Source organism: Schistocerca americana, chromosome 9, assembly GCF_021461395.2.
Source record: "Schistocerca americana isolate TAMUIC-IGC-003095 chromosome 9, iqSchAmer2.1, whole genome shotgun sequence".
NCBI classification, from domain to species: Eukaryota; Metazoa; Arthropoda; class Insecta; order Orthoptera; family Acrididae; genus Schistocerca; species Schistocerca americana.
Genome location: NC_060127.1, coordinates 8857813 through 8877722, shown reverse-complemented (window position 1 = coordinate 8877722; position 19910 = coordinate 8857813). Strand labels below are relative to the sequence as shown.

The 19910-nt window shown below is 42.7% G+C and overlaps 1 protein-coding gene across 1 annotated transcript in view; it reads right to left on the bottom strand.

The window, feature by feature from the left end:
- LOC124551199 (ATP-binding cassette sub-family C member 4-like) overlaps positions 1 to 19910 on the bottom strand; it is a 197947-nt gene that overhangs the window by 163614 nt on the left and 14423 nt on the right. The window contains exon 2 of the mRNA XM_047126190.1: positions 4517 to 4734. Within this exon, the coding sequence (XP_046982146.1) occupies positions 4517 to 4590 (74 nt within the window). The 5' untranslated portion in view covers positions 4591 to 4734. The remainder of the gene's footprint in view (positions 1 to 4516; positions 4735 to 19910) is intronic.

Below are 19910 nucleotides of genomic sequence, written 5' to 3'. Positions count from 1 at the left end.
ACAGATGCTGCGTAAAAGTCGTCTTTCGGTCGAGTAAAGTCGCTCTGCTACCAGTTTGTGCAAGCCTCCTAAGGGGGCTGCTGCGTGTTCTATCACTGGTCTAATGTACGTCTTGTAGGTGTGGATCGCCGTTTGGTCGTCACACCCATGGAATCATCCATGTACTTGTCTGATTAGGCATTGTCTTTTTCTCGTCTTGTTTAGCAGGTACGTGAGGTGTGTTTTCCAGTTTAAGTACTTGTCTAGTTACACTCCTACATACCTGGCAGTGTCGTTAAGCCTTAGTGGTGTGTCCCACAGCGTCAGTTGTATGTCACTTGTGTTTTGTTGTCGTTTTTTGGTCAGGTGTCTGTGTCTGAATAAAGCCGTTTGGGTTTTGGATGGGTTTGGGCGGATTCTCCATTTTTCCATCCAGGTTTCTAGTCGTTGTAGGTAGGTCTGTGTCTTTCGTTATACGGGTCGATCGAGTCCGGTATTTATGACTGGAAGGAGCTGGGCGTTCCCTAATCGGTCCGCGCCGAGTCGAGTGTTCCGTCTGTAGTCCGCGCCCGCCAGACTCGGCTTCAATGGACCCCTCCAGCCGCGGATGTTCCGACTGCCGTCCGCGCCCGTTTTGGCCGTCCTCGACGGTTGTGGTCGTCATCTGAGGTGTGTCAGACCCGATATGAGATGTTGGGTACTCTGTATCATGACTGTTACTATGATTTCCACTTCTGTTTCGTGCTGGGCGCTCCATAATCGGTCCGCGCCGCATCGTGTGTTCCGACCGCCGTCTGCGCCCGGTCTGGCCGTCTTCTGAAGTCGAGTTCATGATATGGGGAGTGTGAAATCTGGTCTCTAATATCCGACACCTTGCCTCACGGCTGTTATCTCGGTCTCCGCTTCTATTTCATTTAGAATCCCAGAGTGTCCTGCGTTGAGTTTTCACAAGCTCAAGCGCTGGATTCCAGGCAGTGCTGATTTGGTGTCCCAAGTCACGGTTGATTAGATTGTCTGTGACCTTAATCTCAATGGCTTCTTTAATGAAACTATCGCAAAATATTGAGGTCTGTGTCACAATCTTGGTGTCATTATATTGCATTGAATGACCAAGTTCCAGATAATGCTCTGCTGTGGCTGATTTAGTTGCCTGTCTGAGTCTGGTGTGTCTCTGGTGTTCTTTACACCTGATGTCCACAGTTCTGGTGGTCTGGCCAATGTGTGACATCCCACACTGGCATGGTATGTTGCACGTACCTGGCTTGCGTAGCCCCAGGTCATCTTTTACATTCCGCAGTATAGCCCCAATTTTGGAGCGTGGGCAAAATATGCTCTTGATGTCATATTTCTGGAAAATCCTGCTGATTGTGGCAGAGACAGGTCCGGCGTATGGCAGGTATGCCATCTTCTTTGCCTTTCTGGATCCTTCGGCTGATTGGCAGGTTGAAGTGCCTTCTGGCTATCTCTAGAGGAGTACCCATTCCTGCTGAATACTGATTGTAAGTGTTCTATTTCTGTGGCCAAACTATCAGGATCTGACAGAGTTTGTGCTCTGTGGACCAGTGTTCTGAGCACTTGAGAATCGAACACCCGGCGCAGACCGATTAGGGGACGCCCAGCTTCTTCCAGGCATAAATACTGGACTCGATCGACCCAGGGACCAGTCTGAGGTAGCACCTGAAGAAGACAGCGAGGCACGCTGTTGAAATACCGTGCGAGAACGACGCGAACATCCGGCTGGATTCCCGAATATCCAAGATGTCAACAGATCGCCGGGAAAGCATGAAGAATTACATCAACAACTTCTTTGTGTTTTTTGCGTGGTGAAGGTGGATTCTTTAATAACTTTTTGACAGGTGGTGAAAGCTGGGCATCGAAAACGAGAGAGCATTAATGGAAAACAAAGAACACCTTCAAGAACGTCACTTTGATGGTGATGAAGCCATGCAAACAGAAGCGAGGTCGTGGCTCCGTCGAGAAACTCAAAACATTCCACTGTAATCGTGTCGAGAGGTGGACTCTCGTTGGGAGAGATGTGTGTGTCGCCAGGGTGACTGTGATGATAAACGGGAATTCATTGGACAAATATATTATACTAGAACTGACATGTGAATACATTTTCACGCAATTTGGGTGCATAGATCCTGAGAAATCAGTACCCCCAACAACCACCTCTGGCCGTAATAGCGGCCTTGATACGCCTGGCCATTGAGTCAAACAGAGCTTGGATGGCGTGTACAGGTACAGCTGCCCATGCACCTTCTACACGATACCACAGTTCATCAAGAGTAGTGACTGGCGTATTGTGACGAGCCAGTTGCTCGACCACCATTGACCAGACGTTTTCAGTTGATGAGAGATCTGGAGAATGTGCTGGCCAGGGCAGCAGTCGAACATTTTCTGTATCCAGAAAGGCCCGTACAGGACCTGCAACATACGGTCGTGCATTATCCTGCTGAAATGCAGGGTTTCGCAGGGATCGAAGAAGGGTAGAGCCACGGGTCATATCACATCTTAAATGTAACGTCCACTGTTCAAAGTGCCGTCAATGCGAACAAGAGGTGACCGAGACGTGTAACCAATGGCACCCCATACCATCACGCCGGGTGATACGCCAATATGGCGATGACGAATACACGCTTAAAATGTGCGTTCACCGCGATGTCGCCAAACACGGATGCGACCATCATGATGCTGTAAACAGAACCTGGATTCATCCGAAAAAATGACGTTTTGCCATTCGGGCACCCAGGTTCGTAGTTGACTACAAAATCGCAGGCGCCCCTGCCTGTGATGCAGCGTCAAGGGTAACTGCAGCCATGGTTTCCGAACTGACAGTCCATGCTGCAGCAAACGTTGTCGAACTGTTCGTGCAGATGGTTGTCTTGCAAACGTCCCCATCTGTTGACTCAGGGATCGAGACGTGGCTGCACGATCCGTTACAGCCATGCGGATAAGATGCCTGTCATCTCGACTGCTAGTGATACGAGGCCGTTGGGATCCAGCACGGCATTCCGTATTACCATCCTGAACAGTCATTGGATCTCGACCAATGCGAGCAGCAATGTCGCGATACGATAAACCGCAATCGCGATAGGCTGCAATGCGACCTTTATCAAATTCGGAAACGTGGTGGTACGCATTTCTCCTCCTTACACGAGGCATCACAACGTTTCACCAGGCAACGCAGGTCAACTGCTGTTTGTGTATGAGAAATCGGTTGGAAACTTTCCTCATGTCAGCGCGTTGTAGTTGTCGCAACCGGCGGCAGCCTTGTGTGAATGCTCTGAAAAGCTAATGATTTGCATATCACAGCATCTTCTTCCAGTCGGTTAAATTTCACGTCTGTAGCACGTCATCTTCGTGGTGTAGCAATTTTAATGGCCAGTAGTGTAAATATGTAGATATGAAGAATAAAGTTGTAGAATGTTAATAAAGTTTTCACATAAAAAATTCGGAGGCATTACTTTTCATCCCGCGTAGTTGCATTGCTAGAGGGCACTGAATAGCGGTAATGAGTACTGAACGTTTCAGTCCTGTCTCGCTGGACAAAGAGTAGCCGTTGACCCTTATATTTACTGGCTCGATAGTGTGGCAATGCGGAGAACAAATCCGTGTCGGCCAATAAACGTTTCGGAGTAAAGCCGGGTTTACCTAGCAGCAGGAATTTCGCACCGCGCAATCACCACAGGGTGCTTTGCGACGACAGGAAAGCAAAACATACAAACGTGGCGTATCAGTGTTTTCCCAGAAAATGAAACTGCAACGACATTAACGATCCGGTGGACAAGTGCTGTCAGGGAAGCACTTTGCGTGGAAGCAGTTTTCTTATAGTTGTTATTCATAAGTTTTTATTACTTGCAAGAAATTTATTGAAAGAATAAATGTTTGATAGGTCTGAAAGACACGTGGCAAAATTGTCATCTACATACAACCAAAAATCATTTTTCTTACATTCCAGTCAGTCGTATACGGCAAATATAGTACAGAATCTTATACAGAACGTTGTCTTGTGCTGTATTATTTGTTATATTAGTTCTGCTCGTCAGTAACGTCATTCAGTGAAAAACCGATTGTCTGAATGACAAAGTTGATTGTTTCAGTAGCCGCACAAAGAGCTGGTGTGGGCGTATCAGTGGTGGACCTGGGGACCGGCCATTTTATAAATTTAATAATAGGCAAACGTTGTTACAAAAAAAATCTCAAAGTGCATATACATACACTCCCAAAAACATGTCTATATTAGAATCGAACGTTGCGTCAAAATTTCAAAGCAATCGGTCAAGAACTTTCGGAGACAAACGATCATTTACATTTTTATTTATATAGATTAATATCTTTTTTTCCAGAAATGCTTTTCTTGCTATTGCTAGTCTCATTTGTAAATTCTCTTTATTTCTGCCACAGTTATTTTGATACCCAATCGTGAAAGCTCGTCCACTACTTTTAGAGTGTCATTAAATAATCTGATTGTTTATAAGCATATTACAGCCAACACGCAAACTATAACTCTGCACAGGAGCTCTGCCTTACTTACCAGTTAATGATGCTGGGACACATCGCGGCACCCTTATTCTTCTTCTCCTTCCAGATTCTCTCTGTAGAATCCATGATACGTGCCACTCTGTTTCAATTATTCTTGTCAGGAATGTGGTAGCATTTCAAAATTCCTTTACTACCGTTACCTCCATCGGCATTATTCGCTTTATATTATCTGTTCTGTTGACTCAAAGTCTCTGTGAGTGAGTAGTTGTCCTATAAAAAAAAAAGAAAAAAAAAAACAACAAACGTATATAATTTTATCGGAGAGGCGTCTACTACTTCGCGAAAGTGCACTTACCAAGTTTAAAGCGACAGTATGGAGCGAAGTATCTGGAAGCATTCTGCACCCAGCTACTTATTAGCAGTGGGACTGCAGCCACGTACACTGCATGGGGGCTTAATTAAATAAAATGCAAATATTTTTAGTAGCTGTATGCTCGACTACACTGTGTCTCGTAATCGGTTGGCCCTGACTAGTTTTAGTACGCAATCTGACTGCATAGAATAACAACAAACAATGAAAGAAAATTTTCGTTAACACAGTTAATTAATTAAGTCCCCAGCAACTATAAAACCTACTAAACCAAAGCACAAGTGTAATTGTTCTGTGTGTGGGAGTGTGACTCAACGTACACATCTGGCACGGTTCTTCTCCAACAAGACAAGAATTTTTAAATACCAATTACACTGACGTGATAAAAGAAAATTAGAAATACTATAATTGCGTAAGGAAAGCAGAATTAAACTCTAATACAAGAACACACGCCAGATGCTTTGTTGACTGAACCTGTAATGACGCATTATTTAGGACACTGAAATAATGAGAAAAAAAGAAACGGAGTTTGTTACCTCATTTATATTGATGAAAATCACTCTAATCCTTACAATATATCTCACACCGACTCTCTACTATCACATCTCAACCAGAACTCTCCAATATCACATCTCAGCAAGCACTGCCTACTAGCACATCTCAACAAACACTCTCTGCTACAACATCTCAGCACAGACTACCCCGAGTCCTCGACAGGCACTGACTACTACGAGCTCTCGACAAGCACTGTGGAGGGGGCTTAATAATACTCTTTGGCGCAATCTCTGGCGCAGTGGCTCAGTGTAGCCACCTTTCATATGCCCCTCTTCCACAGGCCAGAATTTGATGATATTTTTGCCAGCATTGGTGGTGAAAATACCACCAAATTCGTCCAGAAAAATACAGACAAAAATAAAAGATAATATTAATACTTAAATATCACATAATTAGTTAAAATTTTGGCTTTGCTCTGACCTTTCAATAACCTAATATATGGAATACAGTAAGCAATACAACTTCTTTTCATGCATGTGACTTTACAAAAGAGTTCACACAATACACAAAAAATCAGTTTATACAAATGTTCACATAAAATGCTTTCAATGATTAGTTTATACAAAAAAAAAGACACCAACAGGTGACATCTTTTCAGTAGAAGCAGTCCATCAGTGGCACCCAGTAAAGTTGAGCAGGTACACCCAGCAACAAGTCACATTATTTCAGTAAAAAGCAATCCATCAGTGGCACCCAGGAATGTTGAGTAGGTGCAGACAGCAATAAATAACATCATTTCAGTAGAAACAGTTCTAACAGTGGCACCCAGCAATGTTGAGTAGGTGCAGACACCGGCAAGTGACATCATTTCCATAGAAGTAGCTTCATCTGTGCACCCAGTAATGTTGAGCAGGTGCAGACACCAACAAGTGACTTCATTTCAGTAGAAGCAGTTCCATTAGGGACACCCAGCAATGTTGAGCAGGTGCAGACAACAACAAGTGACTTCATTTCAGTAGAAGCAGTTCCATTAGTGGCACCCAGCAATGTTGAGCAGGTGCAGACAGCAACAAGTGACATTATTTCAGTAGAATCAGTTCCATTAGTGGCACTCAGCAATGTTGAATAGATCCAGAGAGCAGTCCATAATATTCACTATCACTGATCACACAGTTCATCAGCAGAAATTAAACGTTTCTAAGTGGCACCCATTATCTTGAAGAGGTGCAGGTAACAGTTCATAATATTCACCATCACTAATCAGACAGTTCAGGCATGAACAATAGTTTGAATACACATACAAATGCTTTTACACACTAGACATATAAATTCTAATAAACAAACAAATGATATCAGATAATTGTCATATTAACTATTACAAATACTCAAATATCAGTAAACCTATAATATTTATGGGTGTCAGTGCAAGCCACAACAAACAAATAAAATAATATTTAGGAGATAGGTGGGTAGGATTAGGAAAGGAAAACACACAAAACACACTCACTCATCTTTCATCCACATTAAGTACTACTGTGTAATTGAATAGTGTTAACTGTGTAAATGTAATTCTGTCAAAATCTGATGTTCATCATGTGTATCAAGTAGTAGTGGCAGCAATGTATAACAGTCAATAATAGTTAAGTCAACGTCATAGTCATCATGTCAAGACCAATGTTTGCCAAGCCAAATCAAATGTACTGTTGCTGAACAACTGTCAGTGAGCCAAGATATGCAAATACTTCCTCTCTTCAAAAAAAAGTATATACTGCTTAGTGATTTAACAAAGTGTGTGTATAGACTATCTTCCTTCTACTTTAGTGTTCTAGTCTGCTATCTTCATCCTCCTTGTTCCATAAGACCAAAAAAAAAAAATGCACCTCACTTACTTTACCTCTTATATACCAAAACTCCAATAATTATCAGCATCACATAATCTCAATACTTCAATAATACCTCTTACGTCGATACATATAAACCTTATCATTAATAGCATTTACCTTACCTCTTGTCCACCAAAACTCCAATAATCATCAACTTCATGTAATCTCAATAATACCTCAATAATACCTCTTCAATACGTCGATACATATAAACCTTATTATTAATATCATTTCACTTCCATAACAACTCTTTCCTCTAGTCAGTCTCCTCGAACAAGTACAGATAAAATCCTAATGCAAACCTCATCATCCCATACAATGCGAAGACACATTGTCAACACACAACCTCTGTGTAATCCATCTGACCCAAATCTTCTACTCATTATGAATTATAAACAAAAGAAATGCATACATGACCTCTAACAGACTTAGTTCGAATAACTCTCAGTAATTAAGTACGATTACGGAGTGTGAATGATCATAATATTTCACAGTGTGTACATCACTTCAAGAATTACGGCAGAAGCAAACATGTGGAGTATTTCTTGTGTCAAGTGTCACTTCCTATTTCAATTGCTCACGAAAAATGCAGTGTAATAACAGTCAATGGTCTAAACCTAGTTTTGGTATGTCATGTCGTTAGCTTCCTTCCTATTAGCATAAATTTATACAGCTTCCATAAAACCTCAGCTCATGTGACTTCTATGAAGTTTCTTGTACCAATGTTGTTCGTCGAATTATAGCAGTTCATTTTCTTATCTTAAAAATATAAGGCACTGAGCGTAAGCAAAACAAGCAATAGCGAGTAAATATACCAGTAGTGAACAGAATGTCAAAAAGTGGATGCAGCACAAATCCTACAACGAGGCTCTGCCAAGCGAACAATCTATAATTAATACCATAGTGTGACCTAAACTCTATGTTCATACACTGTACATCAGCATTGCTATATACCAAATTAAAGAACAGTTGTGACGACACACAGAAATGTATAAATATGCAATCCATACGCATAGCAGCAAACGGGTCATTAGCATCATATCAGCATAAGCAAATAAATGTTCATATGTAATCTTAATAAGTAAACATGAAGGCGCAAGCAGATAAATCACAAAGTATAACTTACATACATATCAGCACAACTAATCAGGTGACAATTATAATTCAAATAAATAAGCACAGCAGGCAAATAACAAAAAAAAAATATATCATCAGCGAAAAAGCAGTGCAGCCAAGCGATGCATAATATACACAAGTTACAACCCAGTTCATTAATAAAACATTGACAAAAATCAGCAAATGTACGCAAGCACGTCGCTTCACAAATAAATTCATAGAACATGAAATTAGCACAAAGTATGAATCACGTGATTGCGAGCAGCAAATTACGTCTAAAGTACGTACCTAAGTGGAAATATGTTACCTGAAAAATAAACTCAATTAATAGTTACCTTTTTTTTAGTTTATTAGTTTCTTCTTCGAAATTACATTCTATCTGAAATTTTCTCGATAGCAAGTCCTCTTAACGTCGGAGACACACAGAATTTACCTGAAGTTCTTAAATATTTTATAGAACCGTATCCTGAATAATACTGAATGTTAATAACATAATTCATCAAGTCACTATAGCTTTATACTGAATTTAATCGGAGAAATTAAACTGTGTATTTGTTTACGGCTGTCAGTGCATTCGCACTGAGCGCTCGATCAGCTGTAGGCGCGTGACGTAGGAAGCAATTGTTCGCGGTCAACGACAGCCTTGTGCGGCGCGCAGAGTTGACTGTTGCTTTGAGTATGTGCCGCCGCCAAAACACAGCGCGGTATCCTTGTACTCTCCGCATGTTTACATGTAGCTGTGAGTTTCTCCAAAGTATGTCATTCCACAAAAATTTTTACGTTAGATATATGATGTATTCCCTTAGAGCGTCGTGATTTAAGAGTTTCTACTTCGACAGCGTTATCATGAATAATTTTGCGAATTCTATATGGACCGTTATAAAGCAGAAAAAATTTGCGACACAAGCCTTTTCCTTTGTGAGATAAACGATGAGACTTAATTAACACCTTTTGACCAACTGACAAAATTTTTAAACGACCAGGACGCTTAGCTGATTTCTCTCTTCTAGCAGCCGCAGATGCAATATTTTGCAGAGCCAGGTTGACAACTTCAGAATGCCGCAGTTTCCGTGAAGGCGGAAAAGGAACGATTTCAGATATGCGATTTGTCGGTGCTTTGTTTTTTAATGTCAGTATAGGCGGTAAAGAAGTTGAGTCATTAGGGAGTTCATTCAGAATGTTTTGAAAAATATGAAGATACTGATCCCAAGTTCTGTGATTCTGATGACAATAAAGACGACACAATTTATTGATTTCCTTCATCCATCTCTCTGAAGCGTTAGATTGAGGGTGAAAAAGTGAAATGAAGATTGGTTTAATTTTACGACGCTGTAGAGTACGAAGCCAATTTTAGAACGAAACTGTGATCCATTATCTGATATAACCTTATCAACATGACCAACTTCTTTAAGAAAATGTTTGATGAAAGCGTTAGATACTGAACGAGCTGTTGCTTTGCGTAAAGGTGTAAAACACACATATTTTGACGTCAACTCCACTGCTACGAAAATGTACGCAAAACCATTAGTAGAACGAACCACTGGACCGAACTAATCGACTGCAGCCATCTCCTTTAATTTCGCTGGAATGATAGGAAACAACGGTGCTCTGTGAGAAACTGTTGGCGGCTTAGCCTTTTGACATAATTTGCATTTGGCCAAAACAGATCAAATACGTTTTTCCATATTACTGAAGTAGCAATTTTCTCGTAATTTATGAAAGCATTTTCTGGGACCAAAGTGTGCATAACTGAAATGCGTATACCAAATCAGCTTATTAACCCACTCATCAGGAATACAAACTAACCAAACAGAGTTGTCGACCGATTTTCGTTTAAAAAGAATGTCATTGCGGACTAAATAATGCTGTCTAATCGCTACGCTTTCCTTTCTCCTCCACTTCTCCTTAATGTCCTTCCAGATTGGATCCTTATTTTGCTCCTTAGCGATGTCGTGGAGCGAAGACGAAATAAAGTTCTCAAACGCAACACCTTGAATATACATCAAACAATAATTGTTTTCTATGCAGTCCTCTTCAGCACTTTGTTTCAAGCCCATAGGTGCACGTGATAAAGCATCAGGAACAATATTTGAAGAACCCTGTATGTAAACAATACTAAAGTCAAATTCCTGTAGGTACAACGCCCATCGTGACAATCTGCCGTGAGTTAATTTTATTGACATAAGAAACTCCAGAGCTCGATGATCGGTGTAAACCTTAGTATGTCTGCCAAACAAAAATGTGCGAAATTTTGTGAAAGCCCAAACAACAGCCAAAGCTTCAAGTTCCGTAATCGAATAATTCTTTTCTGATTTAGAGAGAACACGGCTTCCAAATGCAAGAGTCTTCTGTACTACAACGCCGTCTTCTTCTATCTCTTGAAATAAGTGTGCCCCTAGTCCCTTGTATGATGAGTCCGTTGCCAAACAAAATTCTTTAGATAAATCCGGATATGAAAGAAGTGGAGCAGCAACTAAAGCATCACGAAGTTGTTCAAATTCTGACTGAGCTTCCTCATCCCAACACCAATTAGATTTCTTTCCGGATAGTTCACATAAACGAGGTGTGGCCAAATCGTCCAATTTAACAAAGCGTCTGAGAAAATTACAGACACCAAGGAAACTACGAACATCACGTTTTGTAGTAGGAACAGCATAATTACGAATAGCGTCTAATTTCTCTGGATCAGGAAGAATACCTTCTGTAGAAATAATGTGACCGAGAAATTTCACCTGTGAACGACCAAATTCAGATTTTTCTAAGTTCACTGTAATGCCAACTCTTGCAAAGATACGTAACAATGAATCCAAAATTTTGTTGTGCTCACTCCAAGAATGTTTAGCAATAAGAATATCGTCAACATATGAAGTAATATTGTCACGAAGATAAACAGGTAAAATTTCATTTAAGCTACGAATGAATGCTGCTAAAGATACAGTAAGTCCAAACGGTAATTTCCGAAGTCACTTTTGGGTAGCATAGTCATATCCGGTTAATGTTTACTTACTCTCTAGATAGATTGATAGTCGAAGAGTTGGTTTGACAGATGCAAAGAATAGTAAAAGAGTAGGCAGCGGTGCAGAAAACTAAAAGGGAAATAGCACCACTACAGCTCGGGGCCCTATGCTCGCTACGGCACATATTCACTTAGAGTAGTGAATCCCCTGAGGACCTTAATAGCTGCACATAATTTCTAGTTTGTGACTTAATGGCCAATTTAGTGGAAGTGCGTACATAAATTGATGTAACCATGCACATGGATGTATGTCATTCTTAGAATTGCGGAAGATCTTAAATTTCCGAACAGTCAAAAAGTGTTCATAGTCAATGTTTTCGCCTCGTGGCGACAAAGACCTACCGCGTCTGTCCCAGTCCCAATGACGATTATTGTTAAATTCACGCGCCTGGCGCTCTCTTGTTGCATCCCGTAAATGAAACAAATTATTTTCTTCAAAGCCCTCTGGTATCTGTGATTCTAAATTTCTTTTGCCGTCTTTTCCTACAATTTCGCCTTCAATCTGTTTGACTTGCCTTTTTAATGCCTCAAATTCCCTTTTCACGCGTTCATTAAATTTTCCCTGATTTTCAACATGTTTATTTATGTTCTGGTATTCTTCGGTTTCTGCAAATGGCAATGGTGCTGTATCATCTGAATCTCTGTCCCCATTAAAAACTAAGATTTGTCAATTTGTCTGAAATCTCCTCAACTCTTTCCGATAAGTCACCTATTTTTTCTTTCTGTTTATTTACGTCTTCCGTAAGTGTCGCGACTCGGGTTTCAGTATTGACACATTTGGTAGTTAACTGTTCATATTGTTGTGTTAGATTATTTATTCTTTCATTTGGTACGGATTCCTCGATTCTCTCAAATATTTCTTCCTTATCTTTTGGACGTTGTAAATTTAACTCTGAAAATTTCTGTACTATCACGCGATCTCTTTCTTCCTGTTCTCTATCCTGTTCCCTTTGTCTAATCTCTACTGCAATTAATCTATTATTGTGAGCATTCAAAATCGGTTGTACTTCTTCTCTGATTTCTTTCTTTAATTCATCTTTCATATTTCTGAAACATGTCCCTATTCGTGAGTCTAACCGTGTTTCCAAAGTTCCCATCTCTGTTTTTAATTCAGATCCAAACCGTGTTTCCATTGTTCCCATATCAGTTTTTAATTCTGATCGTAAAGTTCCCATCTCTGTTTTAATTGTTCCTATCTCTGTTTGTAAACGTTAATTCAGATCCCTAATTTAATATTGCACTCATCAACTGCTCCATATTAAATGGTTCAAAATTCTTTTCGCCCCGAACATTTCCCGCAAAACCAGTTTCCTTCGTCATAGCTGTAAAGCTATCTGTGTTCGATACTATTTCAGAATCTTCTATCGTTAATCTCGTATTCTGTGAATTTTCTAATTGATAAAAATTTTGAAATGGTTCCGGACTGTCTTCCCGACTTATTAAATTGTTTTCCACTTCATTATTCATCATACTGTTGTCCTGTGTTGGCGAGTTCGCCATGTCAACAATTTCGTCATTCTCACTATTCATCATTTTCACCTTTTTCATTGATCGCGTAATCATTTACAAAATATACAAAACTCGTCACTATATGAAAATTGCACACAATGACACTTTATCTCCAACAATACCATTCACACGAAATGTTTCCTTCAAACACGATTAACGAACAATTGAAATAATTGCACTAAATTGTCAAACGCGTATACAAGACAACAAATCAAATTCTGAAAAAAAAAATACCATTAGAAGAATGACAATTACCAAATCTACACATGCAAAATAGACTACAATTACTAAACTCCAGATTACTACAACAATACTACTGTCTACTATTTTTACAATCAGAAGATTCCAAGGGACGATCCGAAGCAGCGGTCGCCACGTGCATGGGGGCTTAATTAAATATAATGCAAATATTTTTAGTAGCTGTATGCTCGACTACACTGTGTCTCGTAATCGGTTGGCCCTGACTAGTTTTAGTACGCAATCTGACTGCATAGAATAACAACAAACAATGAAAGAAAATTTTCGTTAACACAGTTAATTAATTAAGTCCCCAGCAACTATAAAACCTACTAAACCAAAGCACAAGTGTAATTGTTCAGTGTGTGGGAGTGTGACTCAACGTACACATCTGGCACGGTTCTTCTCCAACAAGACAAGAATTTTTAAATACCAATTACACTGACGTGATAAAAGAAAATTAGAAATACTATAATTGCGTAAGGAAAGCAGAATTAAACTCTAATACAAGAACACACGCCAGATGCTTTGTTGACTGAACCTGCAATGACGCATTATTTAGGACACTGAAATAATGAGAAAAAAAGAAACGGAGTTTGTTACCTCATTTATATTGATGAAAATCACTCTAATCCTTACAATATATCTCACACCGACTCTCTACTATCACATCTCAACCAGAACTCTCCAATATCACATCTCAGCAAGCACTGCCTACTAGCACATCTCAACAAACACTCTCTGCTACAACATCTCAGCACAGACTACCCCAAGTCCTCGACAGGCACTGACTACTACGAGCTCTCGACAAGCACTGTGGAGGCGGCTTAATAATACTCTTTGGCGCAATCTCTGGCGCAGTGGCTCAGTGTAGCCACCTTTCAACACACGTAATCCGTTTTCCACTCACGCAACAGCATCGACGTGCATGGTTGGACTGGTGCCGTCAGAGATTCACTTGGAACAGTGCGTCGTCGTCTTCAGCGATGAAAGCAGATTCTGCCTGCACACAGCTAACCTGGTGAGCGCTGGCTCGTAGAGTGGGTTCGCTCGAAACACGCTGGCCCTACCACAGGCTTTACGGTGAGGGGTGCTGTAAGCGACACCTGTGGGACGCTAACCAGCGCTCGGGACGTGCAGAACGTTCTTACACCCATTCTTTTGTTGCTGTTGCAACAGGAAGCTGATGTGTTGTTCCAACAGGATAACGCTAATGCGCGCACTGCCCGTGAAAGTGGGCGTGCTCTGCAAGACGCGCAGCAACTGCCCTGGCCACCACGACCTCAGGACTTGCTCCTAATCACGGATTTGTGGGATATAATGGCAGGAGAAGTCACTCGTGCGACTTTTCAGCCGACAAATCTTACAGACCCACGTGGACGGGTCGGGAGGCGTGGCATAACGTATTCCAGGACAAATGACTCTGAGCACTATGGGACTTAACTTCTGAGGTCATAAGTCCCTTAGAACGTAGAACTACTTAAAGCTAACTAACCTCAGGACATCACACTCATCCATGCCAGAGGCAGGATTCGAACCTGAGACCATAGCGGTCGCGGGGTTCGAGACTGTAGCGCCTAGAACCGCTCGGCCACTAAGGCCGGCAGTTCAGTAATTGTCACCCTGTATTACACTACTAGCCATTAAAATTGCTACACCAAGAAGAAATGCAGATGATAAACGAGTATTCATTGGACTAGAACTGACATGTGATTACATCTTCACGCAATTTGGGTGCATAGATCCTGACAAATCAGTACCCGGAACAATCACCTCTGGCCGTAATAACGGCCTTGATACGCCTGAGCATTGAGTCAAACAGAGCTTGGATGGCGTGTACAGGTACAGCTGCCCATGCAGCTTCAACACGATACCACAGTTCATCAAGAGTAGTGACTGGCGTATTGTGACGAGCCAGTTGCTCGGCCACCATTGACCAGCCGTTTTCAATTGGTGAGGGATCTGGAGAATGTGCTGGCCAGGGCAGCAGTCCATTTACTGTATGCAGAAAGGCCCGTACAGGACCTGCAACATGCGGTCGTGCATTATCCTGCTGAAATGTAGGGTTCCGCAGGGATCAAATGAAGGGTAGAGCCACAGGTCGTAACACATCTGAAACGTAACGTCCACTGTTGAAAGTGCCGCCAACGCGAACAAGAGGTGACCGAGACGTATAACCAATGGCACCCCATACCATCACGCCGGGTGATACGCCAGTATGGCGACGACGAATACACGCTTCCAATGTGCGTTCACCACCATGTCGCCAAACACGGATGCGACCATCATGACGCTGTAAACAGAACCTGGATTCATCCGAAAAAATGACGTTTTACCATTCGTGCACCCAGGTTCGTCGTTGAGTACAGCATCGCAGGCGCTCCTGTCTGTGATGCAGCGTCAAGCCATGGTCTCCGAGCTGAAGGTATATGCTTGTGCAATCGTCGTCGAACTGTTCGTACAGATGGTTGTTGTCTTGCAAAGGTCCCCATCCGTTGACTCAAGGATCGAGACGTGGCTGCACGATCCGTTACAGCCGTGCAGATAAGATGCCTGTCATCTCGACTGCTAGTGATAAGAGACCGTTGGGGTCCAGCACGGCGTTCCGTATTACCCTCCTGAACCCACCGATTCCATATTCTGTCAACAGTCATTGGATCTCGACCAACGTGATAGGCTATAATCCGACCTTTATCAAAGTCGGAAACATAATGGTACGAATTTCTCCTCCTTACACGAGGCATCACAACAACGTTCCACCAGGCAACGCCGGTCAACTACTGTTTGTGTATGAGAAATCGGTTGGAAACTTTCCTCATGTCAGTACGTTGTAGGTGTCGCCACCGACGCCAACCTTGTGTGAATGCTCTGAAAAGCATATCACAGCATCTTCTTCCTGTCGGTTAACTTTCGCGTCTGTAGCACGTCATCTCCGTGGTGTGGCAATTTTAATGGCCAGTAGTGTAATCGTTTCAGGAAGTGTATTTCCTAGGGTCTGAATTTATGGATTCACTAAAGGGTAGACTGTCCCATTGCACAATTCGACGCTATAAGCAGAAAGCTAACACGTGTTCAAACTAATCTATAGCGTTCACAAAACATTTTCTTTTACGTGCTGGCTACATATATTAGACATGCAGACCGTCGTCTCTTTCCATTGTGCCGAATTTATGAAAGTGTGTTCTGTGTCACAGTTGTATACACGGCCCAGTGAGATTAATGTGACCACAGACTATGTTACACTTCAGTGCGCAGTTACTACCCGCAGGCGGCAGGTGGGAGCACTGGCAGTGGAGTGGCAGTGGAGGGCGGGGGGGGGGGGGGGGGGGGGAAGCGGAGAAACACAGCATTTGTTGTCGTAATGCGGAATCGAAGCGATTTGTCTGACGTCAAAACAGGCGCCATCATTCGCTTTCGGCCCAGGGTGGAATCACATCCGAAATGGCTAAGTTCTTACACTGTTTGTGTGCTGCAATGATTAAACAATACGGCACTTGACTGAATGGCGCCATCCAAAACTGGCGCAGAGTCAACTGTCCTCTTCCACAGGCCATAGATGACTGGACAGAGCAAAGGCTGCGGAAGTGGGTACGTGCGAATAGACGTGTAACTGCCAGAATGAGATTTTCACTCTGTAGCGGAGTGTGCGCTGATATGAAACTTCCTGGCAGATTAAAACTGTGTGCCGCACCGAGACTCGAACTGGGGAGCTTTGCCTTCCGCGGGGAAGTGCTCTAGCAGCTGAGTTACCCAAGCACGACTCACGCCCGGTACTCACAGCTTTACTTCTGCCAGTACCTCGCCTCCCACCTTCCAAACTTTACAGAAGCTCTCCTGCGAACCTTGCAGAACTAGCACTCCTGAAAGAAAGGATATTACGGAGACATGGCTTAGCCCAGCCTGGGGAATGTTTCCAGAATGAGATTTTCACTCTGCAGCGGAGTGTGCGCTGATATGAAACTTCCTGGCAGATTAAAATTGTGTGCCGCACCGAGACTCGAAATGGGGAGCTTTGCCTTTCGCGGGCAAGTGCTCTACCAACTGAGCTACCGAAACACGACTCACGCCCTGATCAGAGCACGCCTAAACAGTCTCATTTTGAGAGAACAGGGTGAGCATACCGTACTCATTTTGTATTGCGACAGAAACGCTGGAGCTCAGAATGATATAAACAAAAGCGACATTTTGTCTATGGAGTGTGTGATTGATTCTTTTGTAAATTTTTTTTGTTTATTTATGGTGGCAGTCACATGTTAATGACACAATCATAACCGGTTTCGGCCATACAATGACCATCTTCAGACTCTAAAGGCGGCATACACTGAACTCAGGTTCATGCGTTGTATGGCCGAAACCGGTTATGAGTGTGTCATAAACATGTGATTGCCTCCATAAACAAACAAAAAAATTTTATAAACAAAAGCGAGAGCGGACAGACGCACAAATTGACGCGTTATTCGTCTGGTACTACATGCGTCAAAAACACTCCCAATTCTCATACAGTGTAGGCTTTCACGGCCGGTGTTGTCTTCAGTTGAAACTTCTGGGCTGAGAGGCCGTGGTCGATGTATGAAATTTCCACCTGACGTTTCGACTCCATCTGCGGGAGACATCTTCTGAGGTCGTCCGGCTACTGCCACTGAGGCTCCAGGTAATCTCGCATTTATAGAGCGCATGGAAGGCACCACCATTCGTCACGTGATGCCGACCGTATGCCTATCTTTGGAAGGCGTCATCATTCTCAATTAAATCGATTGTCATTCTGCTGGCGCAGCGTCTGCATCCATATTTTGTCTAACTTTAAAACTTCCTCTATTCTATTAAAATTGTTATGGTGTTCGTGAATCTCTATTGCTTCTCTGTACATGCGCGTATGAAGCTCCCATTATCATACGCGCACATATAGAGAAGGGATAGAGATTCACAAACACCATAACAATTTTAATAGAATAGAGCAAGTTTTAAAGTTAGACAAAATATGGATGCAGACGCTGCGCCAGCAGAATGACAATCGATTGCTCTTAATCGAGATTGATGACGCCTTCCTAAGATAGGCATACCGTCGGCATCACGTGACGAATGGTGGTGCCTTCTACGCGCTCTATAAATGCGAGATTACCTGGAGCCTCAGTGGCAGTAGCCGGACGACCTCAGAAGATGTCTCCCGCAGATGGAGTCGAAACGTCAGGTGGAAATTTCATACATCGACCACGGCCTCTCAGCCAGGAAGTTATAACTGAAGACTCGCAATTCTATTACGTCGAAGAATGGAAGGGAAAATTGAAAGTAAATTAGGAGACGAACAGGTCCGGTTTAGGAAAAGCAAGGACACTTGTCAAACGATTTCAGAAATTCGGGTAGTAACAGACGACAGATGTAGGAAACACGAGGTAACATACATTGCATTCGTAGAATGGACAAGGCTTTCGATCATGTGGGATACAACAAATTGTTTTCCGCTGTCAGTCAGTGTGATACGAAGTACACGGGAAGTAGTACAATCCAGTATCTTTTGAAGTAGCTAGCACTGACGCACTTACACGAGAGGCCAAAATCAAAAAAAATGGCTGGTCACTGTTATCCCTGATGCTAAAATGGTGGATTGTAAAGGCGGTGACGGACGTGAAGCACTTTCTCGATTTGGGAGGTCTCGGACAGAAAATATGATACGGTCCAGTGACCACACAGACCTGGTCGCAGAAGATGGCTAACGAAATAAAATGTGTGCCAGCTGGTGGTTTCAGTACGCACTTAAACAAAGAGAGGAACTACGGCACTGTTGTGGACAGGAAGTGCCCGTGCTGGATGGTTAAATGTTAAGGTTAGGCTCTTGACAAGACGGAGGAATTTTGGTACTTCGCAAGGCGAGTAGATACAGGAGGAAATTGCAAGAAACGTGCAGTAGTGAGGAATGGACACGGCAAAAGGACTTTGTATGAAAATAAGCAGCTGCTGACAACCAAAAATCTGTACCTCGAGACCAGAAAAACATTCATGACAAGCTTCGTTTGAAGCCCATATGTATGTGGCAGAGAACAGGAAAAACATGACTAGAGGCTGGTGTAATAGGGGACTGTTGCGAATAAAAAAATTGATCGAGAAAGGAAGAAAAACGGGATGCAACGAGTCAGCTACTAAAAAGTCTAACAAATGTTGCAATGACTAGAAGAGATAGAACGGTGGGGCATGTGTTAGGACGTGAGAGATTGCTGTAAACTGTGCTTGAAGGCACGTTGCACGGAAGAACATCCGAGGCAATCCTACATATGGGTATCTGATCCAAAGTATCGGAACATTTTTGTGTAATGTGGAATTGGCCTCGGCGGACCCACCAGTATTCTGCTGTACGTACAGAAGCAGCGGAATGGGTCGGTGAGGAGACCTCAGTGACTTGAAACGTGGACCAGTCACTGGATGTCACCGAGTAACGAATCCACCAGGGACATTTCAACCCTTCTACAGCTGCCCGAGTCGACTGTGGCTGATGTGACTGCGCAATGGAAACGCGAAGCGACAAACGCAGGTAAGCCGAGACCAAACAGGCCTCACGCACCACCTGACAGGTACCGTCGAGCACTGCAGAGTCTGGCTGTAAATAAAAAATCGTATGAAATCAGAGGAAGGAATCACTCACGAGTTCCGAAGTGCTGACGGCAGTGCAGCGGGCACAATGACTGCGCGTCGGGTGTTAAAATGGAGGGTATAAAATGGTCGAACAGCTCCTTATAAGCCACACATTTCCGCAGTGCGATGTGTGAGAGGTTAAAGAGCGACTCCACTGGACAGTGGGTAACAGGAAACAAGTGATCTGGAGTCATGA